Source organism: Pelmatolapia mariae, linkage group LG17 (genome assembly GCF_036321145.2).
Source record: "Pelmatolapia mariae isolate MD_Pm_ZW linkage group LG17, Pm_UMD_F_2, whole genome shotgun sequence".
Lineage (NCBI taxonomy): Eukaryota > Metazoa > Chordata > Actinopteri > Cichliformes > Cichlidae > Pelmatolapia > Pelmatolapia mariae.
In genome coordinates this window covers 25566827-25590631 of record NC_086242.1, presented here as the reverse complement: position 1 = coordinate 25590631, position 23805 = coordinate 25566827, and the positions used below count along the sequence as shown (strand labels likewise).

General features: G+C 41.6%; 1 protein-coding gene across 7 annotated transcripts in view; it reads right to left on the bottom strand.

The window, feature by feature from the left end:
• Positions 1–3287: 3287 nt before the first annotated feature.
• Positions 3288–23805, bottom strand: part of mast2 (microtubule associated serine/threonine kinase 2) — a 155781-nt gene continuing 135263 nt past the window's right edge. For 6 of the 7 annotated variants that reach the window (XM_063500919.1, XM_063500921.1, XM_063500922.1 and 3 more), the window contains 21 exons: positions 23589–23690; positions 21701–21833; positions 21520–21587; positions 21139–21242; positions 20839–21047; positions 20619–20757; positions 20204–20336; positions 19676–19841; positions 18053–18154; positions 16009–16131; positions 15816–15925; positions 15358–15512; positions 14762–14910; positions 14241–14420; positions 13773–14015; positions 13318–13544; positions 11754–11876; positions 11290–11426; positions 10446–10633; positions 9729–10279; positions 3288–8936 (listed from right to left, as the gene is read on the bottom strand). In XM_063500919.1, the coding sequence (XP_063356989.1) occupies positions 7398–8936; positions 9729–10279; positions 10446–10633; positions 11290–11426; positions 11754–11876; positions 13318–13544; positions 13773–14015; positions 14241–14420; positions 14762–14910; positions 15358–15512; positions 15816–15925; positions 16009–16131; positions 18053–18154; positions 19676–19841; positions 20204–20336; positions 20619–20757; positions 20839–21047; positions 21139–21242; positions 21520–21587; positions 21701–21833; positions 23589–23690 (4881 nt within the window). In that variant the 3' untranslated portion in view covers positions 3288–7397. The remainder of the gene's footprint in view (positions 8937–9728; positions 10280–10445; positions 10634–11289; positions 11427–11753; positions 11877–13317; positions 13545–13772; positions 14016–14240; positions 14421–14761; positions 14911–15357; positions 15513–15815; positions 15926–16008; positions 16132–18052; positions 18155–19675; positions 19842–20203; positions 20337–20618; positions 20758–20838; positions 21048–21138; positions 21243–21519; positions 21588–21700; positions 21834–23588; positions 23691–23805) is intronic. The other variant, XM_063500920.1, reaches the window with a different exon arrangement.

Sequence of the window (23805 nt, the reverse complement as noted above, 5' to 3'; positions counted from 1 at the left end):
CAGCAAAGAGATTAAGAGTAGAGTAATGATAACTGAGGGGTCACTACACTCCTTCCCACAGATCCATTTTATCTCAAGTGTTAGGGTTAGGGGACTCAAAATCTATTTAATTTCATTATATGTGAGAATGTTTTTTTAAATTAGCCCCCCCCCCTTCCATTTGATTAATAGTTAATTTAGAAAAATGTATAATTCCTCTTTTATTTTTCATAGATTATTAAATAGACTGAGGTCACTTGGACTAGTGGCGAAACGTTTCTCCAGCAGAAAGCGCTACATCCAGATGAACAGAATCAACTTTTTGGAGATTATTAAATAAATCATTATTTTATTCATTGAAAACCTGAAGGCATCCTATGCCTGACTGGACACAGGAAGTCAGTATATTTGGGTCTTGTTTCCTTCTGTTCACATTCCCCTGGCTATCCTTGTCTCCGTCTCCCTCTCTGGCAACCTGGAATGAATTTTCTAACTCATGTAGAGTTGTGTCAGCGTAGGTTGAAGCTGGCAATTCATCACTGCCTGTCACTACTGCTGCATTTTCGTGTGTGTGTGTGTAGGACACCATTTTCCTGCTGTCAGAGCTTCTCTCGACTATGTGAACCTCCATCCACTTAGCATGTCTAGTGATGACTGAAAGGGGCCATTTCTCTCTCCTCTGCTCCGTCAGCTTCCTTTGGAATCAAGATCGTGAAGGAGATTGAGGCAGGAGGGGGAAAAGGGACCCAATTATCCCACAATGCAGTGGTAGGTGGTGTTTAAATCAGGCGGTGCAACCCTTGACCTCACTCTACTGGCGGGAGACTGAGGTCCTTTAGCAAGAGGCTGTGTTAGCATAGAAGAAAGCAAATGGAGATCCATTCTGTGGCAGTTTCTGCCTCAAATTGTTGAAGCCCTGCAGCCCATCGCAGATTAGTCATTACCCTCTACAAAAGCATTCCAAGGCCAGGTGAAGCTGTCTCCTTTGAACATTAAAATGTCTGAAATTTCCCACAGAGACAGAGTGAGATTAGGTACACATCCACAGCCGATCGGGCCATTTGAAGCCCTATTAGGGAGCTCGATGCTGTAAAACCACAGCTTAACTGAGTGGATGAAGCCACTTTACTGATAAACAACGAAACTGCTGGCAAAATGAGTTTACAGATAATTTACTGCCACTTTCCTGCTCACTCTTGGTCTCTAGATACACACCAGGACTTGAGGAGAACAAATGACTGGGAATCAACTGGCTGGCATGGAGACTCTGAGAATAGAGGGGGTAATTTAACACGTTTATGTGAAGCGGGAAAAGCTACTCTCACCCCAGTGAACAAAAATGTGATACACTGTAAAAAAAAAAAAAAAAAAAAAAAAAAAAAAAATCAACTCAGTTCTGTCTAAAACTTTGTTGGTTCAAGTCACTGCACGTTTTCTCAGGTTTATCCATCAGGGGTGCACATAAGTGGTCCGCAGGTGCGCATTCGCGGTCAAAATAAAAGACGCGCACCAGATAAGAAGTTGCAACGCGCGTTTGCGTACATAAGCTTTTCTGGAGAAGGACAGACGTTTGTTTAGAACTCTTAAAGATGTCGAAAAAGCAATCTCCTTTAAGCAATTACTTTGGTGTTCCTCCACCTCCAAAGAAATGTCAGAAGGAGTCCGAACCGCAAAAGAAGCGCGTATTCTCGGAAAAGTGGTTGCAGGAGGTGAGCTGGATTCAAACAAATAATGAACGCACAGAGATGTGGTGCAGAATATGCCGTGAAAATCCCACTCTAGCGGACAAAAACAGTGCCTTTTATATGTACGCAAACGCGCGTTGCAACTTCTTATCTGGTGCGCGTCTTTTATTTTGACAGCGAATGCGCACCTGCGGACCACTTATGAGCACCCCTGGACATAGACTTTAAATTAAAGACCAATACAGCAGATATGCCATCACACATTTGTACATTTTGTATTGTGAATCTCCACGGTTAATGTTGGGCCTGCCACCATGTGGCTATTTTTTGGAGCCAGAAGTGACCAACAAAGGATAAAAGGCAGAGTGTAAATTATTTGCTCGCTTGGTGAACAAAGACATCCATAAATGGGATGCATAGAAACACATACCTGCTAATTTAGTATGTAACAGATTAAAACACTATAACTTCACTCACCACAATTTAAACATAACCTTGATGGATTACATTGAGTCATATACAGCTCCCTTTAATCATAAGTGGGCCAGACTATTGACCAGTAAAATTCCCAATTCTGTCTGTGTGCAGAATTTGATAGACAAATGTTGCTGAAAGAAATCTGAGAGTCAGCACGACTCTTTGGGTTAAGATTCTAAGAAATAAATATGTTAAACTACAACTACTAAGTACAAGTAGGTCATTGTACACTTGACTATAATTCTAGACACGAAAGGTTTCGCTAATTAACAGAAATTAGAATCTTTTTATTAATTTGTTTTAAACTGTTTAAAAAAACCTTCAAAAACCAGAAACTTTTATAGTTGACAAATTTAAAAAAAGACCTTCCCCTTAATTTAATTAATTAATTTGGTAAATAATTAACTGTTGACATATTTTAAAAAAATGGTCACAGGAGTTTTATCAGTAGCAAAAGCTTTAAAACTTATGAAAATATAGGAAAGTAAAAAAAGTATTTTCTTTTCAAAATAGAATTAATTTCGCTTGTTTTGACTGCATCACAGACGGACTATAACAGAAGGATGAAGTGGCCATGACATCATCAGTTAGCTTGTTAACATTTTGAAGCCTCAAGTTTCTGTTGTCCAAGTCATCACAGTAAAGTCAGGCCCTTCATTACTTACTGCCCATTACTTCCAAACTTCAAGAACTGACTCTTCACTTGCTGTCTAATGAATTCCATCTCTTGGCAACAGATAATCAATCTCATTCACTTCACCTGTCAGTGGTTTGAATGTTATACAAGTTCAAGATCAATGACATTACCCACCTATTTTTTTTCTTTTGTTTCTAAAAGTAATCAGCAATTTAGTGAAATTTGTTAGAAACAAGATAAATGATTTCATTTAACAAACACAAAAAAGGAATTTTCTTCCGAGGACTCAGCCACAAAATAACTTAAGAGACTTTTTTGCAGTGTAGCTGTTGCCAGCAGCTTGGGGCATTGTTTAAACCTGGGGTCAGTTGTCATTTATTGGATGTGACTTTATGTGAGTTCAGTGGAAGAACTCTCCCTAAAAATCTGCCTTAATGTAAAAAGCGTGATGCACCACATAAAAGAGAGCGAATTGTAAAAACACAATCAATCAGTGCACAATGCAAGCGTAGATTATGAAAAAAAAACTTTATTACTGTTGCAAGGTAACATTGACAACAACATGCTTTTACCACAATAAAAAATAAAAAGATATTGCACTGGTTTTTATTCTAGCAATGTTTTTTTCCCCATCTCTCCCTCTTAAACCCTTTCTGAAGCTTTTACAATACACAGCTAAATCTTCTTTCTCATCTTCATCACTCCTACAAGACAACACAAAGCGTGGAGATACTGCCCTTGTCTACAAGACTCGAGGCAATAAAAGTATTTTTCTTGCTTTACAGAGCCAACACAATCCCTTAATATCAGTTTAACGGCTGTACGTTGAAACAGCACTGAATCTCATGAAGTGGTGGTTCAGTGGTAATAACGCTTCTCCTCGTACCTCATCATACCCAAAGTCACATGTTTAAATCATCTATATGCCTCATAGTAAAAGCTAGTCGATCCTTGTGATGCTCGTGAGTCAGAAGCGTAGGGAAGCTCTTCAGTGACTAAATCATAATTCCATATTTTAATCGATCCCAGGACTTGGGACGAAACGTGGGACACCATAAGCAGGTCAGTATGCTCAGTTCGATCTGTGGTCAATCGGGAACAAAACTGCCGCATGAGAACAGAAGTTGTAGAGCACACTTATATTTTGTGGTCTGGAATCTCAACACGTTTATCATCTGTCATCTGTGGAGGTTTACAAATGATGAAACTACAACATTTGTGTTTGCAATCACAGCAAAATGAGCTTGCTCCTTGCCAGCACCAACCTCACTTTGATGCCTTTTGGTGAATGCTAGCTTTCAGATGACCCATGAGGTCAAATCCACGTAAGTCTGTTAACTGGAATTGGAATACAGTCTTTGCCAAAGACCGTTTTTGCAGATTTGTGAGGCGGCAGTACTCACATTTGACTGATATTGGTCACCATTTGTTAGTTGATATATAACGTAGATTTTTAATAAGGATACATGAAAACATGCTGTTGAAACGGACTCTACTCTAGTTCCAGTTTTTCTGTAAACAGAAAAATCCAAAACTGAGAACATAGTTAAAATAAATCCAACTACTTGTTTCTTGCTTCAGTCCACAGACAGAACAGTTTTTGGGCTCAAATCTTTACACATGCTTACAATCACGTGCTCACTTGCTCTAAAAATTAATCAGTGGTTAAAAATCTACCCACAGAATGATTTCTGCTCAAGGCTATTCTCTCTCCCAACACCATTATCTTGATAATGCCACAGAAAGAACCAAAAGGTTTGGACTGTGTGTATAAACAACATCCAGTATGGTCGGATAATCTCATTGACACTAAACTGTTCAAGTTTGATGATGTACAAAAAGTTATTAACTCCCCGACTCTCGTCAGATCGGCCAGAGCGTTCTGATCCTCAGAGGGGAACGGCTCCGTGCCACTGATGCGTTCCACAGACAAACCCACAGACAGCAGAGAAATGTGCTGAATCGCCATCATTTGCAAACTCTTCATCACATGACACAATATGAACCTATCACATTGTGCTCACCTTGCTGATAATCATCCTAGCCTGTTAGACGTTCCATTGACACTCCCACCCCCCAACACATATACACAAACAAACATAATCAACATGTAAACATAATACAGATTACCACAGTCACTGTCAAAGTCACTTTTACAGTGTCCTTAATATGCAAACTGAAACGAATGAACTCTGCTGCTCCCCCTGCAGTGAAATAAGCTCCACACAAGACACAAAACACTTTAAACACACGAGAAGAGGCCATCCTGTGGGTTGGGCTTTGTGTGCTTTGAGCTCACTTTGAAAGATCAAACTAAAAATACTAAGGATCAAATCAGTTCGTCATTAAAGTGTACATCAGAAATGAAAAACACTAAAATCACTGAATTAAACAAGCTAAGTGCAGTTTTTGCCTTCACCTGCAAAAACAGTAGTAGCTCTCTGAATCAGTGGTCAAACATCCAGACCGGCTCTCCTTTCAGTGACAGTTTGCCTTTCTTCCCAATCATGCGAGATCAATGCTTCGTGCAGAGCCTCATGCCTGTCACAGACATGTCGACAGCCCAGCACACATACACAGGTAGGCTGCAGGGAATTCTGAACACACACCCACGCAAACAGTGTATAAAACACAACATACTTTGAAATATTCTACACAGACGATCATGCACAGATTCCTCCTCATGTCATACAGAAAGAAAACTTTACAGGATGAACACAGCGAGTTGGTCCTGATACCAAATAAAAGCAGTGCAGCCTTCAGAGGCAGACGGGGGCCAAAAATAACTGGATGGAGACCCAGCAGAGCAGGGTTTCAGGTGAAAACTGGTCATGTTACTTTACATCCACTGGAATTCTTTTATTTTTAAATGGTGCATCTTTGAGCGTTTCTGCTTTAATTTAATTCTGGTATAACTAAATTAGGTTTTTGTAGATGACTGAGTCAATCAAAGTGAGGCACGTGATCAAATCCTTTGCATCTGCAGTGCCATACAGAGGCAATCTACAATCCTATCTCACCACCAGGACCACTCACCAAATCTGTCTCCCTGTTTCTTTGCACAGAACAGAAAAATAAAAATGGAGTTGGAGGATCACAGTTATACCACAATGAGTGAGATCCACTGTCCATTTTGAAAGAGCAAGGGCCTAATGGGACAGCCGCTGACATCTATAAATAGCAGCGTCCAGGGTTTCCCATTCCTAAAACCTGATCCCACGTCATATAAAATACTCAAACACTGATTATGGGGTCAAGACAGTTAAAGGACATCAGAAGCCCAGCTAAGAAAACCTGCAACAAATTATGAGTATGGCACAATCCTTGTAAAGAATACATGTATTGAAAAGGTAATCGTCTAAAACTGACACAATGTATGGATGTATATATCTGGTAAAACAAGAGGGGAGAGACAATATTTCAGTATTTGTACAAATCCTGTACTTCACCCTGAATGGGAACATCTACTGGAAATCAGGACATGTCAGGGCTTAGACTATGTGAAAATGATTAGTTCAAACACTGAAGAGACACTGACTTGGCCGCATTCCTGTCCTGTTCCTCCAATACTTCACTCAGTGCGAGCCAACGCTGCTGTACAACAGCTGTGTGTCAGAAAGTCAGCAAAAACCACTGCAAGTTTTCATTTTATTTATTAGATGCTCTTATTTTAAGCAGTTTTAAAGTTTAAAAAAAAAAAAAAAACTAAAAAACTTAGCCGCGCATGATAGAAATAAAACTATTAAAAACACTGGGAACAGAGTGTGTTCTGAAATAATCCAGGAAAACGATGAACTCTGCAAAATGTCCAGCAGGTGCACAATTTGCTGTGCAATAACAGAATAAAAGTTTCAGAGACGTTCAGTCGGCTGCAAAGGGTGAAGCAGACCCAGAGGGTCCTGAAAACCGACAGTGTTGGATCAACAGGGAGCACAGTGAGAGCAGAATTTGGCCTATTTCGCTGGGTGCTGCATGTACAATGACGATGCTTGACTCTTACTAACGATTCTAAATGCATTTAAACAGATTACTAAATATAATGTTGCACTTTATTGCTCAGATACAACTTTCTGTCAATCATAAGTGGATGCTCAGAAAGGAGTGATGTGAAGAGGAATAGAAAAGACAGGGAGAAAGAGGAGTGCGTTAAGTAAGGCACGTCCTGATCTCTTCGAGGAACATGTGTGGAGGCTCTGCTCGACATCAAGGTGAGATAATGAGGCAGCACAAGAGGAGTGAAAAAGCTGTGCGTGTGTGTGTGTGTACTTTTTAAAGTAGTGTCTCCTTGGACTGCTGAGCAGTACTGTGTTTCTAGCCCCTTATATGTTTGCAGAAAAGCAAAGACCCCCAAACTCCTCATCACATTCTGTCAAGCAAGAACTCACATGAACATAAGATAAACATAAAGAGCACAGAACAGCTGGATTAAAGCTGGGACTACCACATCTGGCTCTGCTTCTCAGCTCTCCTGCTGTGCGTTTACTTTGCTTTCTGATTAGTGTAATGTTGTAAATGTGTTTTTTTCCCGAACATGCAGTTTTTCAAAGTTTTAAAACTTGGAGCCAACACTGAGCCCTGTGATCTTTACGTTGTATTCTGGTACTGTGGTAGGTTTGCTGCTACGTCTTCTTGCTGGTTGCTTTGTCTTGTTGCGAGGCAGCAGTGGTAGCTGTCGTCGTCTGGGGGTCTGACCTCTTGCGCTGAGGCTCAGTTGCTGCAGAAGTGGGTGGGGCTGTGCTAAGAGTGGACTGAGTTGCTGCTGCTGCTGCTGTTGTACCGAACCTCTGTGCAAATGCAGAGGTGGCGGTGTTGTCTCTGCCTGCAGACTCTGATGCTTGCCTTTCTGGAACATCTGTGCAGGATCGAGGGTGAGAAGCTGGGGTGGTCAATTTGGCTGGTCTCATGTGGTTGGTGGTGGTTGGTGAAGCAACACATTGAGTTTTCTGCCTGTTTGGGGAGAGTTGAGGTGACTGAAGGGTCGAGACCTGTTTGGAGGGGAAAGGGACAGGGTCAGCAGGTGGGACTTCTGAGGCGCCACCTCTGGATGGTTTCTGCTCCTTGGTGTTGAATTTGACTGGACCCAGAACACTTTTAGCTACTGTTGCGAGCTGGGACACAACTTTGTCAACCCCACTTTCAGAAGTGGGAACTAGGGATCCTGAACTTGAATTAGAGCTGGAAGTGGATGAAGGTGAGGTGCTGAGACTTGCAGCAGCAGCTGCACACAGTCTCCGATTGTCAGCCTCCTTCTTCTCCTTAGGGATGCCTGGAGATGAACAAGAAGTGCGAGCAGTATCGCGGGTGTCAGTGGTTTGGCACTCTGCAGTACTTGAGGTGGTCTTGGAGTCTGTGGTCTTTGGAGTACCTGTGGAGCTCTCTGTACAGGGAGTGGTGATTCTGGATCTGTCGATCATTTGGCCATCTGCTCTGGGTTCTGATGGTACAGTCTTTCCCATGATAGTCTTTGAGTCTTTTGGAGGAGCTGGCTTAATAAAAGTGTCCTTGCTAACTGAGATGAATGCACTGCCTGGTGTGGAAAAAGGAAGGGGACCCTGAATGGTATTTGTTGTACTGCTGGGCTCTAGAACCTTCCTTTCTCGTCTTGCATCGTCCTCAGTGGACGAGGCCAAGCTTCCATCTGTTGACCCTTGAGAGCAGGGAGTCTGACTGGGCTTAGTCTCTGCAACAGGTGGTAAAGTGTGCGAGTGGCTGGGTCTGCCTACCTGAGAGGGCCCTGTATGACTGAATGTAGCGTGAGGAGTGCAGGGGGAGAGGCAAAGGGATGGCAGCGTGCCTCCAGGACCTGTTCTCACAGTGGTGGGTCTCAGAAGAGGAGGTGGAGTGGACATATTCCCCCTGCGTCCATCCTGGCTGTCCTCTGAGCCTTCGTCTGTCTCATCCTCAGATGAATCCACCTCATGGATGGCATCTTGCTTCTGCAGAGACTCTCTTCGCTCAGCTCTGTCTTGCCTGATGGCTGACAGTTTGTCCTTCAGCTTGCTCTTCCCTGCTGACAGACCCAGCGAGCCAGACACCACACCGAGTGTGCCATCTCCTTCCTGCCGCCCTAACTTCCTGGATGAAGAAGAGTGTTTGTGCAGACTGCCTTTCTCCACGCCGCGTCCTGCTGAAGACAGCAGACCCTCGCTGGATGACTCCTAGTGGTCAATAAGCAAACAGACACAGAATATTCTTGTTAAAGCACTCACCATTCTGAAAATCCCACTCTTTGCACAGTGAAGTGAACAGTTATTTATCCTGAGATCTGCTGTCTGGGAAGCTAAAAAATGACAGTGTTGTGGATTCCACTGTTAGAATTTAATCGATTTCTGCAATGTGCTGTGTTCAAAGTATAATGTGTTTTGGGGAAAGCTAAACTAGGTTACGGGCTTGACTGTGCTGGTATATAATACAACCTCTGCAATAAAACTTTCTCTGCTTGTATCTAAGAAAAAAAAAGTAATCTGAAACCCCACAGAAGAAGCAAAGCTCAGTAGAGCTACAACATTTCATCACCAGTTTACACACATTTTATTTTAGCTTTAACTTAGTTACCATTTGGGAACAATAAGTAATACACAGTTTTCTCTTATTTATGCAGTTTTATTAAATTATATTGAGGTTTTTGTGTCATTTTTTGTGATGATGTTTTACTTGTGTGAACAATTACACACACACACACACACACACACACACACACACACACACACACACACACACTATACAGAAACCAAACCAAAACAAAAAGAAAAACCTTTGAAGACTTCTTTACATTTTGGATCTCATTGCCTATTTGTTATATCAAAATAAAAACTTTTTATCTCCCCCACAACAGATGTATTTCCAAATGTGAGAACCATAATACTTGCATGTCCTAAACAGACTCTCATTATTATGATTATTATGTTGATTATGTGTTAGACCCAACTTTGTGTGAAGGCAGTATCTACCTGGAGGCTCTGTAAGCTCGGCTCCCTCTGCAGAATCTCCTTCTTAAACTCAGAATGCGAGATGTCAAGGCTGTGTTTACGGCTCCCCACAGCCGCTCCAACTGCCAGCTTCTTTTCTGCTGCTGCTGCCATGCCCGAAGATGAAGGAGAGTTAGTGAGAGAGGCTGCTAGTTTCTCAGCTGACTGCACCCTCTTGAGGAGCGGAGAACGTGGAGGTTCTGCACTCTTGGGTCTGGATATCTGCCTCACCAGAGGAGGAGAGGAGTGGAGCTTCACAGGGAATGACTGACCCATGGCGGACTGGCCAAGAGTGTGGCTGGAGAGTGGTGAAGGAGAGCGCTGAGGAGAGCTGCTCTGAGGGGTGGGAGAAGGTGTACGGGCCAGAGGGGAGAGGGGAATGTTGCCAGCTGACTTGCGCCGAGGGGAGCGGTACTGGCGCTGGAGCTTTGGGGCAAGTCCATGCAAGGAGCTGGGTCGAATGTGGCCGGAGCTTGCAGGAGAGTTTGGGACACTCGAGCTGGGTGAACTGCTCTGGGAAGAGTTCCCACCAACTGTGGGGTATAAAGGAAGAACAATAACGTAGCAGAGATATACCAAATATGATTCGTTTTATTTTGAATGTGTGTTTTGCACATGTAAAAAAACAAAACAAAAAACAGACATACACACACAGATTTAAAAAAAAAAAAAAAAAAACTATCCAAATGTGTGTCTCACCTGAATGCGTGGAGTCTGGCGTGGACCTGTAGCCCTGTGTTGGGCTCCGAGGTGACAGGTTGTGTGTTGGTGAGCCGGGGCCACTTTCCCCTGAAGACAGTGAGCGGTTTAAAGAGGACAGACTGCGGCTAGTGTGGAGGAGAGATGCCTGTTTGGTGATTTTCCGGAAAAGAGATGTCCTCTTCTTACTGTGGGAGGAGAAACAATTAATTGATCAAGAACTGTCTGTGTAGGTTCTCAGTCATAAAAGTCATGGTCTTAGGAGCTTAAAGAGGAGGTAACTGGACTTCTTTATGTTTGCTGAAGACATTTAAACTCTCATCCAACCTGATTTTTAGTTATAAAAAAGCAAAAGGTAATAAGCCTTGATCCATGCTCAATCATCCTGGTAAGTAAATTCCAAAAGGTGGATTCTGCTCATCTGGACATAGCGTTTTCAGTGGGAGAAACATTTCATCACTCATCCAAGTGACTTCTTCAGTCTCAGCAGACTGCTGGTTTCCCAAAACTTATAAACAGTACATTTGCACAATGACTGAAACTAGCACCACTGACGAACAATGGGCTGGGAGGTCAGTTCCTTGATCATTAATATGCAAATTGTCACGACCACTGATCAACAACCACTGATCAAAGGGGAAAAGGTGAAGAGTCCCACCGTCCTTGTCGCAACATCCCTGTTCCGGGACTGTTTTTAAACCAAAGAAGCTGCTTGGATCAGAGGTGAAATGTCTTCAACAAACTTAAACAAGTCCAACTGGTCCAACAAACTCCCAAGATTGTTCAAGAATTCTTTGCACAAGCACGCTTGTTATTGCTCGACTTGTGTGTGTATATTTCCCACCTGTCCTGTCCCTCCTTGTTCTTGGTTTTCTTATTTCGTCTTGCCATCTTGGATTTGTGGGTAGTCTTTCGAGCAGGGCCGACTTTGATGGAGGTGTTCTCAAACGGGGTTGCAGAGATGGACACTTTTGCACCACTCTGAGTGACGACCAAGCAATAGAAACATTTCTTACTTTCAGAAAAAGATATCTTTACAAAACATTTAAAGTTGTGTGTATGAGTTGAGAAGTCAAAAGGTCTGACTTCTCAACTCATACACATGCAAGGTGTAGCCTTGCATGTGTATGGTGGTAAAAGTCTGTTACCACATGCAAGGTCACAGAAGTTTTATCAGCTTGACTCATATCTTTATTTTGCAAAGAATCAATTCAAACAGAAAGAACACAAAGAGAAGGAGAAGACTGATGTTTCTGCTGTCCGCTGAAAAAGTTACTTTAGTGAGTACAAAAGGTTGTGATCCCGTACCTTTAGAATAAGCTCCACTACCTCTGTGTGAACCAGGCCATGGACCGGCTCCCCATTAACATGGGTGATCAGGTCACCCTCTCTGAGCCCTGCCTCGTGGGCCGGTCCACCTTCCTCCACATGCTGGCAGTGAACAGAGAGTTAGATGAGTGTAAGGGGAAAAAAAAGAGGAGGGAGAAAGTGAACGAAAAAAGTACTGTTACTGCCACCTTCTGTCAAACAACAAGAAACCTGTAAACACAGTGATACTATTACAGAGTCCTTTCACAGACATCTGTTAAAACAAAGTGATAATGGGGAAAGAGCTACCACACATGAAAGACAGTTTGGCTTAAAACAAAAAAACTAATTTTTTATTGTTAAATCTGATACAAATTGTGTTTTCAGATATCTCAGTGAAAATAACAGCTGCATCCACAAACGTTAGTTAAAACTCTGCTATGCACACAACAAACAAATACGATCCAGAAAAGGAGCTACCTTCTCTGAGCCCGCGCTAATTTAAGAGGAAACGTTCAAAACTATCCTGAGCTCTCATCAATGACAACTTAAAATTTGTCTTGCAAACCATGGATATATGGATCTCCTGTAGCAGAGACAGACCAACCAGCTTGTTATCTGCAAGCAGCTGAAAGCCAGTTGGGGTACATTAGTGCACATAGGATGGGTAGTTTCTCACATCTGTGAAGGCTGCCGCAATGTATACAGATTTTGGAGCAACGTATTTTACCTTTCAAGGAAGGCCTTGTTTATTCATCAACACAAACATGACTTTATGACTATATAGTAATAAAGCTGCAGATGCAAAACTGGCCTGCAGCCCGGACCTGTCAACTACAAACATTTATAAAGCAAACACAATAAAGGGGGGCACTAAATGTTGAACACCTGAAATATTCTATCAAGTAAGAAAATGGAAAATATTTAGCTTTAAGAACAACTTCATTTGCTCTTCTCAGTTTCCAAATACTTACAGGATTTCGCTTAAAAAGGAAGATTTGCAAAACAGGCCTAAATGTGTCCTTGCCACAACTATTTTTAAATGTCCTGCTGGCAGTTTCAAAAACGAGTAGCCATTCATCTGCTGATGTGTTTGTTTTACTTGGTATACTTTATCAAGTTTACTTTCTTTCATATCCTTAAAAGCAATGGCTTACAAATCATTACATTCTGTATTTAACTGACATTTTATACACCCGGTGTTCCACACTGAATACTGTGGTATTTTTGTAGCTTTAGCTTTATCCTTTTGTCCTATAGTCCACTGTTTTTAATTCAATATATATCACAAATTTACAACAACAGTTGTCTTAACACACTTTATGGTATAGGTCAAGTCCCTGCAGTATTTGAAAATAAAGCCCAGCAATCAGACAAAAAGCTAATGAGCAAAAACCTGGTGACAGCAGGGAGAAAACAACTCCCTTTTAACAGGAAGAAGCCTTAGGGAAGACCAGAATCAGTCAGGGGCCGCTATCTGCTGTAACCAGTTTTTTTTTTTAATTTTTTTTAAACATATGGTACTTATCGTCAGTATCATTACTAAATCTGGTGCGACACTCACCCAGACCATGTGATGTACAGTGTAGATGTCAGAGTCACCCATGTACACTCGGATGGCTCTCAGAGTAAAGCCATACTTCTTTCCAGCTCTGTGGATGATGATGGCAGGTTTGACATTAGTCACAGCTGGAGACAGGTCCCGGCTTGGTGAAGAGTCTCGTGATGATGGATTGGATGACAGTGAGTGGGGAGACATCGGGCTGGCCAATGGCGAGGCGCCATGATGGTCTTTCAAAAAAAAACCAAAAAAACCCCCAAAACAAAACGCAAAAACACACAAAGAACAAAACATGACAGATTATAGCTGATTTCATGTAGCATCGTTGCAGATTCATTCTACTCTAGTGCAAAGGACAGCAGCTGTCCACAATAATTCAAAATACTATGACCAAGTTAATGCTGTTCATGTTGTCTTTTTGGTTTTAAGAACTTCATTTTTTAAATGTTTGAAAGCACCTGCAGGAATCATCAGCGACAGAGTTGTAGCCGAGGCCGACTTGATGACCTTGTTGAGTGGCCTGGTTATTGCGTGTCTGTCTGCATCTCCAGACAGCATGCGATGGCGAGCCCTACGAGCTGCCAAGTCACTGGTGGCCTTTGGAATGGAGGGAGAGTCGCTGTCTGCTGCAGCTTTGGCACCTCCGCTGGCAGCACCGTTACTGCTGTTGGCACGTTCGCACGCATCGCCTGAACTGCCTGCTGTATTTACATGGGAAAATTGAGAAATAACACCAAAAGTAGAAAATTAGGTCAGATCTGAAGGCTTTAAAAGATGTGGAAACAATCTTTTTTGTTCATATTCATCTTCACATTTCTAACTTTTTCATGTGACCCATTTAATCCCCCTAAAAACAACAAACCACATTAGTACTATTAGCATTAACATTTTTATCTTAGTATATAAGATGTAGAAACTACACTGACGAGTGAGTGTGGCTCTGCTCAGTTGGCTGGAGGTGGAGCTTGGTGTGGTGGGAGACTCGTCGAGCTTCAGCTCTCTTTCCACTGGAAGCTCTGGGATGGCGAGGGGCAGCTCGTCACATCGCAGGCCCCTCACTGCATTTGGGCCAAGCAGGCTGGGACTCTTTCGACTTCCAAGTGCACCTTAGAAATCAGCAAATTAGAGGCACAAATGAGTTAAAACTTATTATATCTTATTACATCTTTTTGAAAAAAGAAAATAAACATTTATGAGTAACTTCTTTTGGGCTAAGCTACTCGCTGTGCTATGTGTACTGGACATGCACATGAAAGAGCATGACAGATACAGCATATTTATCATAAGAAACTAGGGAATTTTGTGGCAGTCCTTCTTAAATGCAGGTACTGGTAAAAATTAAAAACTTCAGCAACAACTTGTAGGCAGTTGTTTGTAGACTGTGCTGAAGGACAGTTTTGCCCTGAAATTTGGTTATTTCAGTTTATCAGAGCTAGCCTTTCTTTACCTTGCCCTTGGCCTCCTTCCTCCTCTGAAGAGATAGCAAAGCGCGGCATCTCAATGATAGCAGAGCAGCAGCGTCTCCTGACTGTCAGGGGCGGGCTTGAATCACTCTCTGTGTGGGAAGACTCAGAGACTGACAAACGCTTCCGCAGGCTGTAAAGGTGAAGGACAGGACAGAACAAATACATGAATGGCTACTAAATAAAGCTGACAACATCATCATCATAATAATTTTTAACTAAAAATAAAGCAAAAAGTACATAAACCAGCAAACATGCTCACTTGGGGCATGCAGGGGAAATCTGGGTAAATCCATATGGCCCACAGCCCACTGTGGCCGCAAGAACTGGCATGAAATGTGGGGCCCAATTGGACGACAGTGGGATATACCCACAGTATGCCCATTGTTTATGTGTGGGTTTCCCTACTGGAGCCACAAAAGGGCAAAACGTCTATGGACCATGAGCACGCCCGGGGCCCACGCGGGTTTTTGTCAACAAGACCACACAACCCCACAGCTCAGCAACAGTTACCCAATGTGGATTTGCACAGACATGTCTGCTGGGAAATATCTGTTGTCTTTTTTGTAGATGAACTCACATCTCCGGAGATCCCACCATCCAAGATCGATCTCTGGACTTGAGTCCACTCAGGCTGTCGATGCGATCTCCTCCCTCCTCACTGAGGCTGCGTTTGGTGGGAGGAGGTGTCCTCTTTTCCTCATGCAGAGACAAACGTTCCATGCTGCTGTACACCTATAAAAACATTTCTCTGCATCAGACATCATCTTTAGAGCAGAGACTCTTAATCCTTTCTGACTCTGAATATATATGCAATGCCAAAATTTTTGATGGTCCTCAGGATCAAATGGTAAGCTGCCATGGCATTAAGAATATCCTCCAAGTGTATCAGTTCAAACACACTAAAACAATCAAAAATATGTTAGTATCTAATATTAAATTATCAAAAGGTCATTTATTTCACTGATATCTGTCATTTGAGGGTTTTGGCTTATTTACTGAGCATAACCTTCCAAATAAAGATTCAGCTGTGTGTACCTTGCTGAAGCGAGGCGAACAGGAGGAGAATTGTCGTATCTCTACATGTTCTTCATCATTGGTATCTTCCTCCTCCTCGGAATCCACGTGGTGGTAGCGATCAGAACGAGCTGAGACAGACACATGTTGATTGTGATGAGACTACATGACTTTCAAACAGTGAACAATCTCTGTAAGGCACTGGCAGACATACTGTCAAAGTAACTGGTGTCATCCTCTGACTCCAGTTGGGGGATGAACTCGGCTTTCTGTCTTAGCAGGCTGTTCCAGTCCAGATCTGTGAAGAATTGATGCTGCTTCACCTCAAAGGCACTTCCTGTGGAGTTGAAGAATGAAAGAGAAGATAGAAAGGATTGAGATAGATATGGTGGGTAGGCGATGGGGCTGGGGGTGGAGGGCAGTAAGAAAAACAACACTATCTGTTATGGTGGAAGGTTGTCACACTTAAATTTTGAAGCTTTGAAGAGTGGGGAACACAAGCATCAAAGAACAACCTACAAGTTAGCAGAATGCATGCTGACAGGGTCTAACTGAACAGCTACAAAAAAGCCAAAGACAGTGATGCGGAACACAAAAGGCCTCTGAAACATGGGAAGAAAGAGAATTACATTCCAAAAAAAATTTTTCACTATATACTACCAGTCAAAAGTTTGGACACGTCTTCTCCCTTTGCTTTGATTACTGCTTTGCACACTCTTGGCATTCTCTCCATGAGCTTCATGAGGTAGTCACCTGAAATGGTTTTCCAACAGTCTTGAAGGATTTCACAGAGATGCTGAGCACTTGTTGGCCCTTTGGCCTTCACTCTGTGGTCCATCTCATCCTAAACCATCTCAATTGGGTTTAGGTCAGGTGACTGAGGAGGCCAGGCCATCTGGCGCAGCAGTCCATCACTCTACTTCTTGGTAAAATAGCCCTTACACAGCCTGGAGGTGTGTTTGGGGTCATTGTCCCGTTAAAACATAAATGAAGGTCCAACTAAACACAAATGGGATGGGATGTTGCTGCAGGATGCTGTGGTAGCCATGATGGTTCACTGTGCCATTCAATTTTGAATAAATCCCCAACAGTGTTGCCAGCAAAGCACCCCCACACCATCACACCTCCTCCTGCATGCTTTACGGTGGGAAGCATGCATGTAGAGACCATCCGTTCACCTTTTCTGCGTCGCTCAAAGACACGGTGAGTGGAACCAAAGATCTCAAATTTGGCCTCATCAGACCAAAGCACAGATTTCCACTGGTCTAATGTTCATTCCTTGTGTTTCTTGGCCCAAACAAATCTCTTCTGCTTGTTGCTTTTCCTTAGTAGTGGTTTCTTAGCAGCTATTTGACCATAAAGGCCTGATCTGGGCAGTCTCCTCTGAACAGTTGATATGAAGATGTGTCTGCTACTGGAACTCTGTGTGGCATTTATTTGGGCTCTAATCTGATGTGATGTTGGTGATGATGGACTGTCGTTTCTCTTTACTTAGCTGATTGGTTCTCGCCATAATATGAGTTCTAACAGTAGTTAAATTCTACAAATGAACCCTGACAAGGAACACTTGTGAAGTGAAAACCATTTCAGGTGACTACATCACGAAAGTCACTGAGAGAAGGCCAAGGGTTTGCAGCGCTGTCAAAAAAGCAAAGAGTGGCAAAGGGTGGTGGCTGTATCTACAATGTAGAAAGCAGTGAAAACAAAGGAAAACCATTAAATGAGAAGGTGTGTCCAAACTTTTGACTGTGCAAATTAAATAAGGATAAAGCTAGACCCTGATGCTGTCTTCTCTGGCTCAAAGTCCTTTTTATACGTGAAATGGAGAACTTCAGCACGAAATACAATGTCAGATAAATCCTATACTTTCTGTCACCTTCAAATCCTGGATTATTTATTGAAAAGTTGAATATGTGCATGCACCAACATGTGTAGTAACAGTTATTTCTACATGACTAAAATGATAAGGGAGTTGAGATGAATGGGTTCCAACACAATATTGCAATTTCACACAGCGGCAAAAGCAACGCTACTGATTTCTTTGAAGGTTCAGCAACCAAAGCAGTTTTACTGACACACTGCCAAGGTCAAAATAAAAATCTGTTTAAATAATTCACACAGGCATACCAGCACACTCCTATGGTCACATAAATTTCTATGTTTTGTCTTGTCTTATCTTAGTGTAGCACTTCTTTGTGGTAATGTTTATCTAATTCTTGAAAAACTCTTTTGGTAAGAGTTGTTTTACAGTGCATTACCTGTGCCCAGTCTCTCCAGAGGATTTTGTCTTAGCAGCTTGGAAATAAGGTCCTGTGCATCCTGAGGCAGAGCTTCATCCCCCTCAGGCCAGATGATCTCATCTAGCACAGCACAAAGACATGCACATGACACTTTGAGCTTACTGAAATTAGTCTGTATTCATTTAAAAACAAACAAACAAACAAACAAAAAAAGATCAAATTCCCTTGATTCTCAGACTTTTTGTCAGTAGAAGTAGGAATTTTCTACAGCGCATTTATTCAAGTATGTACTTTTGTCCACCAGTCAACCAACATTATCCAACAATGTTTTATATATATATATATATGTACATACATGTAGATATTGTATATATTGTGCTGTTTCTTACTTGGTGTACTGTCTGTCTTTGTTACTGTTTGTACTGGAGCACTGTAACCAAAATAATTTCCCCTAGGGATCAATAAAGTATTCTGATTCTGATTCATTCCTGTTTGCAACAATAACGACACTAACTCTGAGCACTAACCTGGAAAACGTTAAAAGTATAGATCAATCAAGAGTCACGTCTTTCATGACAGCCCTCTATCACCACTTTGTATTAATGTGGGCAGAAGTCAAGAAAAGAGACGGTGCGATCAATACAGGTTTATGATTATTGATTAGGCCTATCATCTAAGGGAATTCAAAAGGGGAAAGGAACACAGCAGAAATCACAATTGATTTTAGTCCTTGCAGAGAAGCCTGGGCTCCTTTACTGCAGAGCTGCATCTAAACATTTCTGAAGAAGTCTGCCGTTCTCGCTGAGGCTGGGAGTCAGCAGGCTCAAATGTTTATTATTCTGATTACAAAGCAACACCGTTATTAGACCAGTAACTACACAAAGGGTTTAAAGGGTTAAAACCCTTTAAGCCACATCTGCATGGAGTGACTTAATACTAAGGTGTTATAGGGATATCGAGCATTGAGTCCTTAATGCTAAGTCTGAAGTTCAGTTTTCAAAATTTCACACTTATTGGATTCTGAACTTCAACAGGTAACAAAGGAACAAACATTCAGGCTGCTGCCTCCATTTCTACATGTTCATATTTCTAAAGCAGAATCACTGTGGTGATCACGTTTAAGTGTCTTTGTGCTGCTTTTTAACTGTAATTTGTGTTACTGACTTTGTGTTCATACCTAGAGAGAATCGGAAAGGAATCGAAATTGCTAAAGTCTAATCAATGCCCATCCCTAGTGATGGATTGATAGATTAATGTGTATTATATGTTTTTATCTATTAAGTATGAATATGTAAGTGAAAGCCAAATTACACTCTGCATGTATTTCTTCTTATCCTTCAATTCTTGTTTATTGTGATGATCATCATTAACCTTCACCCTCTTTCTCTTTCAGCCTTACTAACCACCGACTGTGATGCTCACCTATGAGCATATTAAACTATGGGAGCCTGGCTGACTCTCCTCCTCTACTGCCCACCTTTGTCTTCACTCCTCCTTTTTCTGTTTGGTTTAGTAAATTATTCTTGCATTATTAAAAACCCTTTGAACTACAACAACTTTGTGGCACCTTATATATTGGGATACTCCTGATTTTACAAAGTACAACATTAATAAAAAGTTATGAACAGGTGATGTACTCACCACTGATAACCTGACCAAAGAGCTCCTCCGGAGTGTCTCCGAAAAAGGGAGCGCAGCCCACCAGGAACTCATACAGGATGACTCCCATTGCCCACCAGTCCACCGGCTTGCCGTAGCCCTGACGGAGAATCACCTCGGGGGCGATGTACTCTGGAGTGCCACAAACCTGCAAAAGCAGAACGTTAGCTCAGTACATGAAAAACACACACAAAAAAGTATTTATTCTGTTTTGTTAAGGAAAAGACAGGCATAACTTCTGGGTCTGAAAAGTGAAGCCAACACTATGCAAACATGCAAACACTGCCCTTAGGCTTTGTCTCTGTAAAACCTTTCTGCTGAGTTTATCATACATACGGAATAAAACATCAAATTCATTTTGTAAACTGACATAATTCAAAGTTTAAGAAAGGAATCGGGGGTATGCTCACTGACTAACAACTTCTGAATGACAAATGTGAGTGTGCAGTTTCACAGTCAGTCATAACATAAATACATAAGCCTTAAAAGGGAAAAGAAATAAGCTCATACCTGTTTATCCAGAAACTCTCTGGTGTCTTTCTCTATGTGTCCTTCATACAGATTTGTGGTCAAACTCATCAAACCGATTTTAGAGAGGCCAAAGTCCGTCAGCTTGATGTGTCCCATAGATGTGATGAGAAGACTGCACGAGAGAAAATTGAAAGTTTCTGTCCAGACAGCAAATGTTGGGAAAACAGTGCACTATTTCTATTAGTTTCTAACCTTAGTAATAACAATAATCAACAAAATCATAAACAAAGAAAACACATATGAGCAACTTATGTTAAAGTAATTACTGCGAAAAAACACTGAAAAAGGCTTCAGACTGCTCTATAAAATTCAGCTTCAGGCAGTATTGTTTAGTCATGGTACAGTGTGATGCCATGCCGAGTGGATATCCCTATTTTAGTTATCTGAGTCTTACTTGTCAGGCTTGAGGTCTCTGTGCACGATGCCATAATTGTGAAGATATTCTAAGGCGAGGACAGTTTCAGCAAAGTACATACGGGCCATATCCACAGGCAAGGCTCTGATATTCTTCAGGAGTGTGGCACAGTCGCCACCTATAGATGACACATGAGAGTTGCAATGTTAGACAACATAATACTACTACCACCACTAATGACAACTAGTAATTATCTTACCCTCCACATACTCCATCACCATGCACAAGTGTCTCCTGGTCTCGAAAGAACAGAACATTGAGACAACAAAGGGGTTCTCAGCAAATGTTAGTATGTCTCGCTCTACAAAGGCCTGCTGGATCTGGTTCCTCAGGATCAAGTTCTGCTTGTTGATCTTCTTCATAGCAAATCGTTGCCTGGTCTCCTTGTGACGTACGAGAAACACAGCCCTACACAGGACAAGAAAGGTATTCAGGTTTTACAAAGAACTTATCATATATTAAAAATACAGACAGAGAGATGGTTTGAATGCTGTTGTACCCATAGGCTCCATTACTGATGAGCTTGATATTTTCAAAGTCCTCCTCTCGAGGGGTTTTGGCTTTAGTCTGTGGTGATCCTGCTGGGACTGTGGCTACTCGAGTCTGAAACACAAAAGCAAAAAACATGAAAGGTTTTCAACCCAAAGAGAAGAACCATGTCTAGTAAATGAAAAAACAAAAGAAAAATTCAAAAAAATCTTTACTGTATTTTCATAAATGATTAGTAAAATTCACCCTTTTGTATGTTTCTGAATCTACAAGTTGCTGGAAAAGTTATTTCAAATTGATTAGATGATTAAAATTAAAGTCAATTACACTGATTACATTTTTGGTCTACTTTCACAGATTCCTATTTAACACTCCTTCATTGTATACTCACGTCAACTGAATCATCTGTCTCTGGGGTTTCTGGGTTTCCACTATCATAGCTGCTGAGCTGAGTCATTTCTACAATGAGACACAAGGATCAATGACCAGGAGAAAGAGGAACCGAGGAGGGCAAAGAAAAAGACAGCAGTTAACCAGTTAAATAAGAAATATTTGATGTTTGCTGATGTTACCCTCCAGAGGGTCCCTGGTGAGGCCCAGCTGGCTGATGATGTATCGGGGAATGTCAGACTTAATGCCCTGGCCTTCTTTTGCATGGCCTTCAGCTGCTTCCAACAAGTGGTAGAACTCCTCAGGATCAAACTCCTGCAAAGGAGGGAGAGTGGAAGGAGGTCATGAAGCAGGAGTGGCATAAAGAGAGAATGGAAGAGACAAATCAAAGCTTAAGGTTCAAAATCAAGTAATAACAGAATGAGAATCTACTTGTTTTGGTGCCAAAATGGTTCCTACAATCTCAGGTGTGTAAGTTGTTATGACAGCCATGACACATGTGAATTTAAAAAGGTTGAAAGCCTTGACCTGTCCAGACTTTTATTAGCTGTTCAGTCTTTTGCCTTGCAATAACAACAATAAACAATAACATATAATCTGAAGACTTCTTTGTGTAGTTCTGTATCTGTGATAATTCTCCGGTAACAAAATATCATAATTTAGCACAAAATGCTCCAGTCCTGTTTGAGTCTAGACACAGAGAGAAACAGAAATTCATCTGGTTATCTTATTAGATCAAGATATTCAACTCTGATTTAAAGTGAGTTGCCCCAACAACAGCGCTGCACAGAAGAAAAAAAAACACAATCTAAACCTTCTGTGTGATTCTAAAGCAATCACAGAGTGAAGACTTGGGTGGTGCTGCAGATAGGACAGGAGGTTTTGCTGGGCAGAAACTTCTGTGTCCTCTGACTAAGACATAGTGCCTGATTATTCCCTTCTTGTGGACACACATAAACACTTCCTGCCCCCTCTTCTCTCTCTGTGCTTTCATTTGTAAAAACCCATCCTGTCCAGTGTCACAGCTTCAGCTGTATGCAATTAGTCAAAACTACTGATGTGAGGACTGGGGAAACCTCCCCTCTTGTCCTCCTCTTCCTCATCCTCTACTGCCCCTCCAATTATCCCTGTCTTCTGCACTCCACATCTTTCTTTCTTTCCCCTTTTCCCATTCTTTTCCCTAATGTCAAACTCCTGGGCTCACTAATTGCTGGTTCCATCTATTAGGCTGAAAATGTGAACCATCTCATCCAGGGATACAAATTGAGAACCGGTTCTTGTAGAGAACTAGTTCCCAGTAGTCCAATTCCTTGGAATTGTTAGCCTGCCTGCCTATCGATCCCACTTATCGGTTTTTGCACTCGCACTACAATCCGCTGATTTCAGTTCACGTGTCAGAGGAGGAAAACAATGACACAGTTTAGGAGTGTGGATACGGACTTTTTTTTTATCGTACAAAAGGACGAGATAAATGGTAAAGTGGAAAACTGCTTCCAGGACAGAAACAACAACATTATGCTGCTTACACACCTATGTATGTAATTTTTTAGTTTGTATGTTATGGTGGTGACTCTCAAAGCAGAGCCAATGAGACCCTAATGACAATCGATAAGTGATATCAATAATGGAATCACTAAATTTGTATCAACTCCCATCCCTAATCTCATCCCAAAATCATGGAGGTCCTCTGAGAGAAGTTCGAATAGGTGACAGAGAAAGAAAAAGAAGCTCTGCTGTTGTCTAAACATAATGTTGCTGAGAGGTGTTAATGTGTGAGCATGTGTGTACATTAGACTGTTTTGAAATACCCATAAATTAATTTATTGGCTTAAATTTCCACAAAGGAGCAGAAAGCTCTAAATTGCATTTTTCAAGCATTTATGGAGTGAATCTGAACAGTATGAAAAAAACAATTCCAGTTAATACTAATAACTGAAATGCAAAAAGGACTCAGTAGCTGTTGAGGATAAGCAAGCAGGGCAAGGTTTGGTGAAAAAGGTGAATAAGCTTCATAATTAAATTAAAAATTAATTAAAAATCATCTGGAAGGTCTGTGAAGGTCTTTCTTACCAGACACTCGAGCAGACGTGCGGGCCGGGCGATTATGATCATCAGCTTCTTGACAAGTTGTGTGACAAAGGTAACCTCTATGCTTTCAGAACGCTCATGAGCCTTAAAGAGAACACAAGAGGACTCAGGGTTAAAGCAAAAAGTGTACAAAGAATAATTATTACAAATATTCTTTGCGATATTAAATTCAAATAGGCAAGAAAAAAACAATAACAAC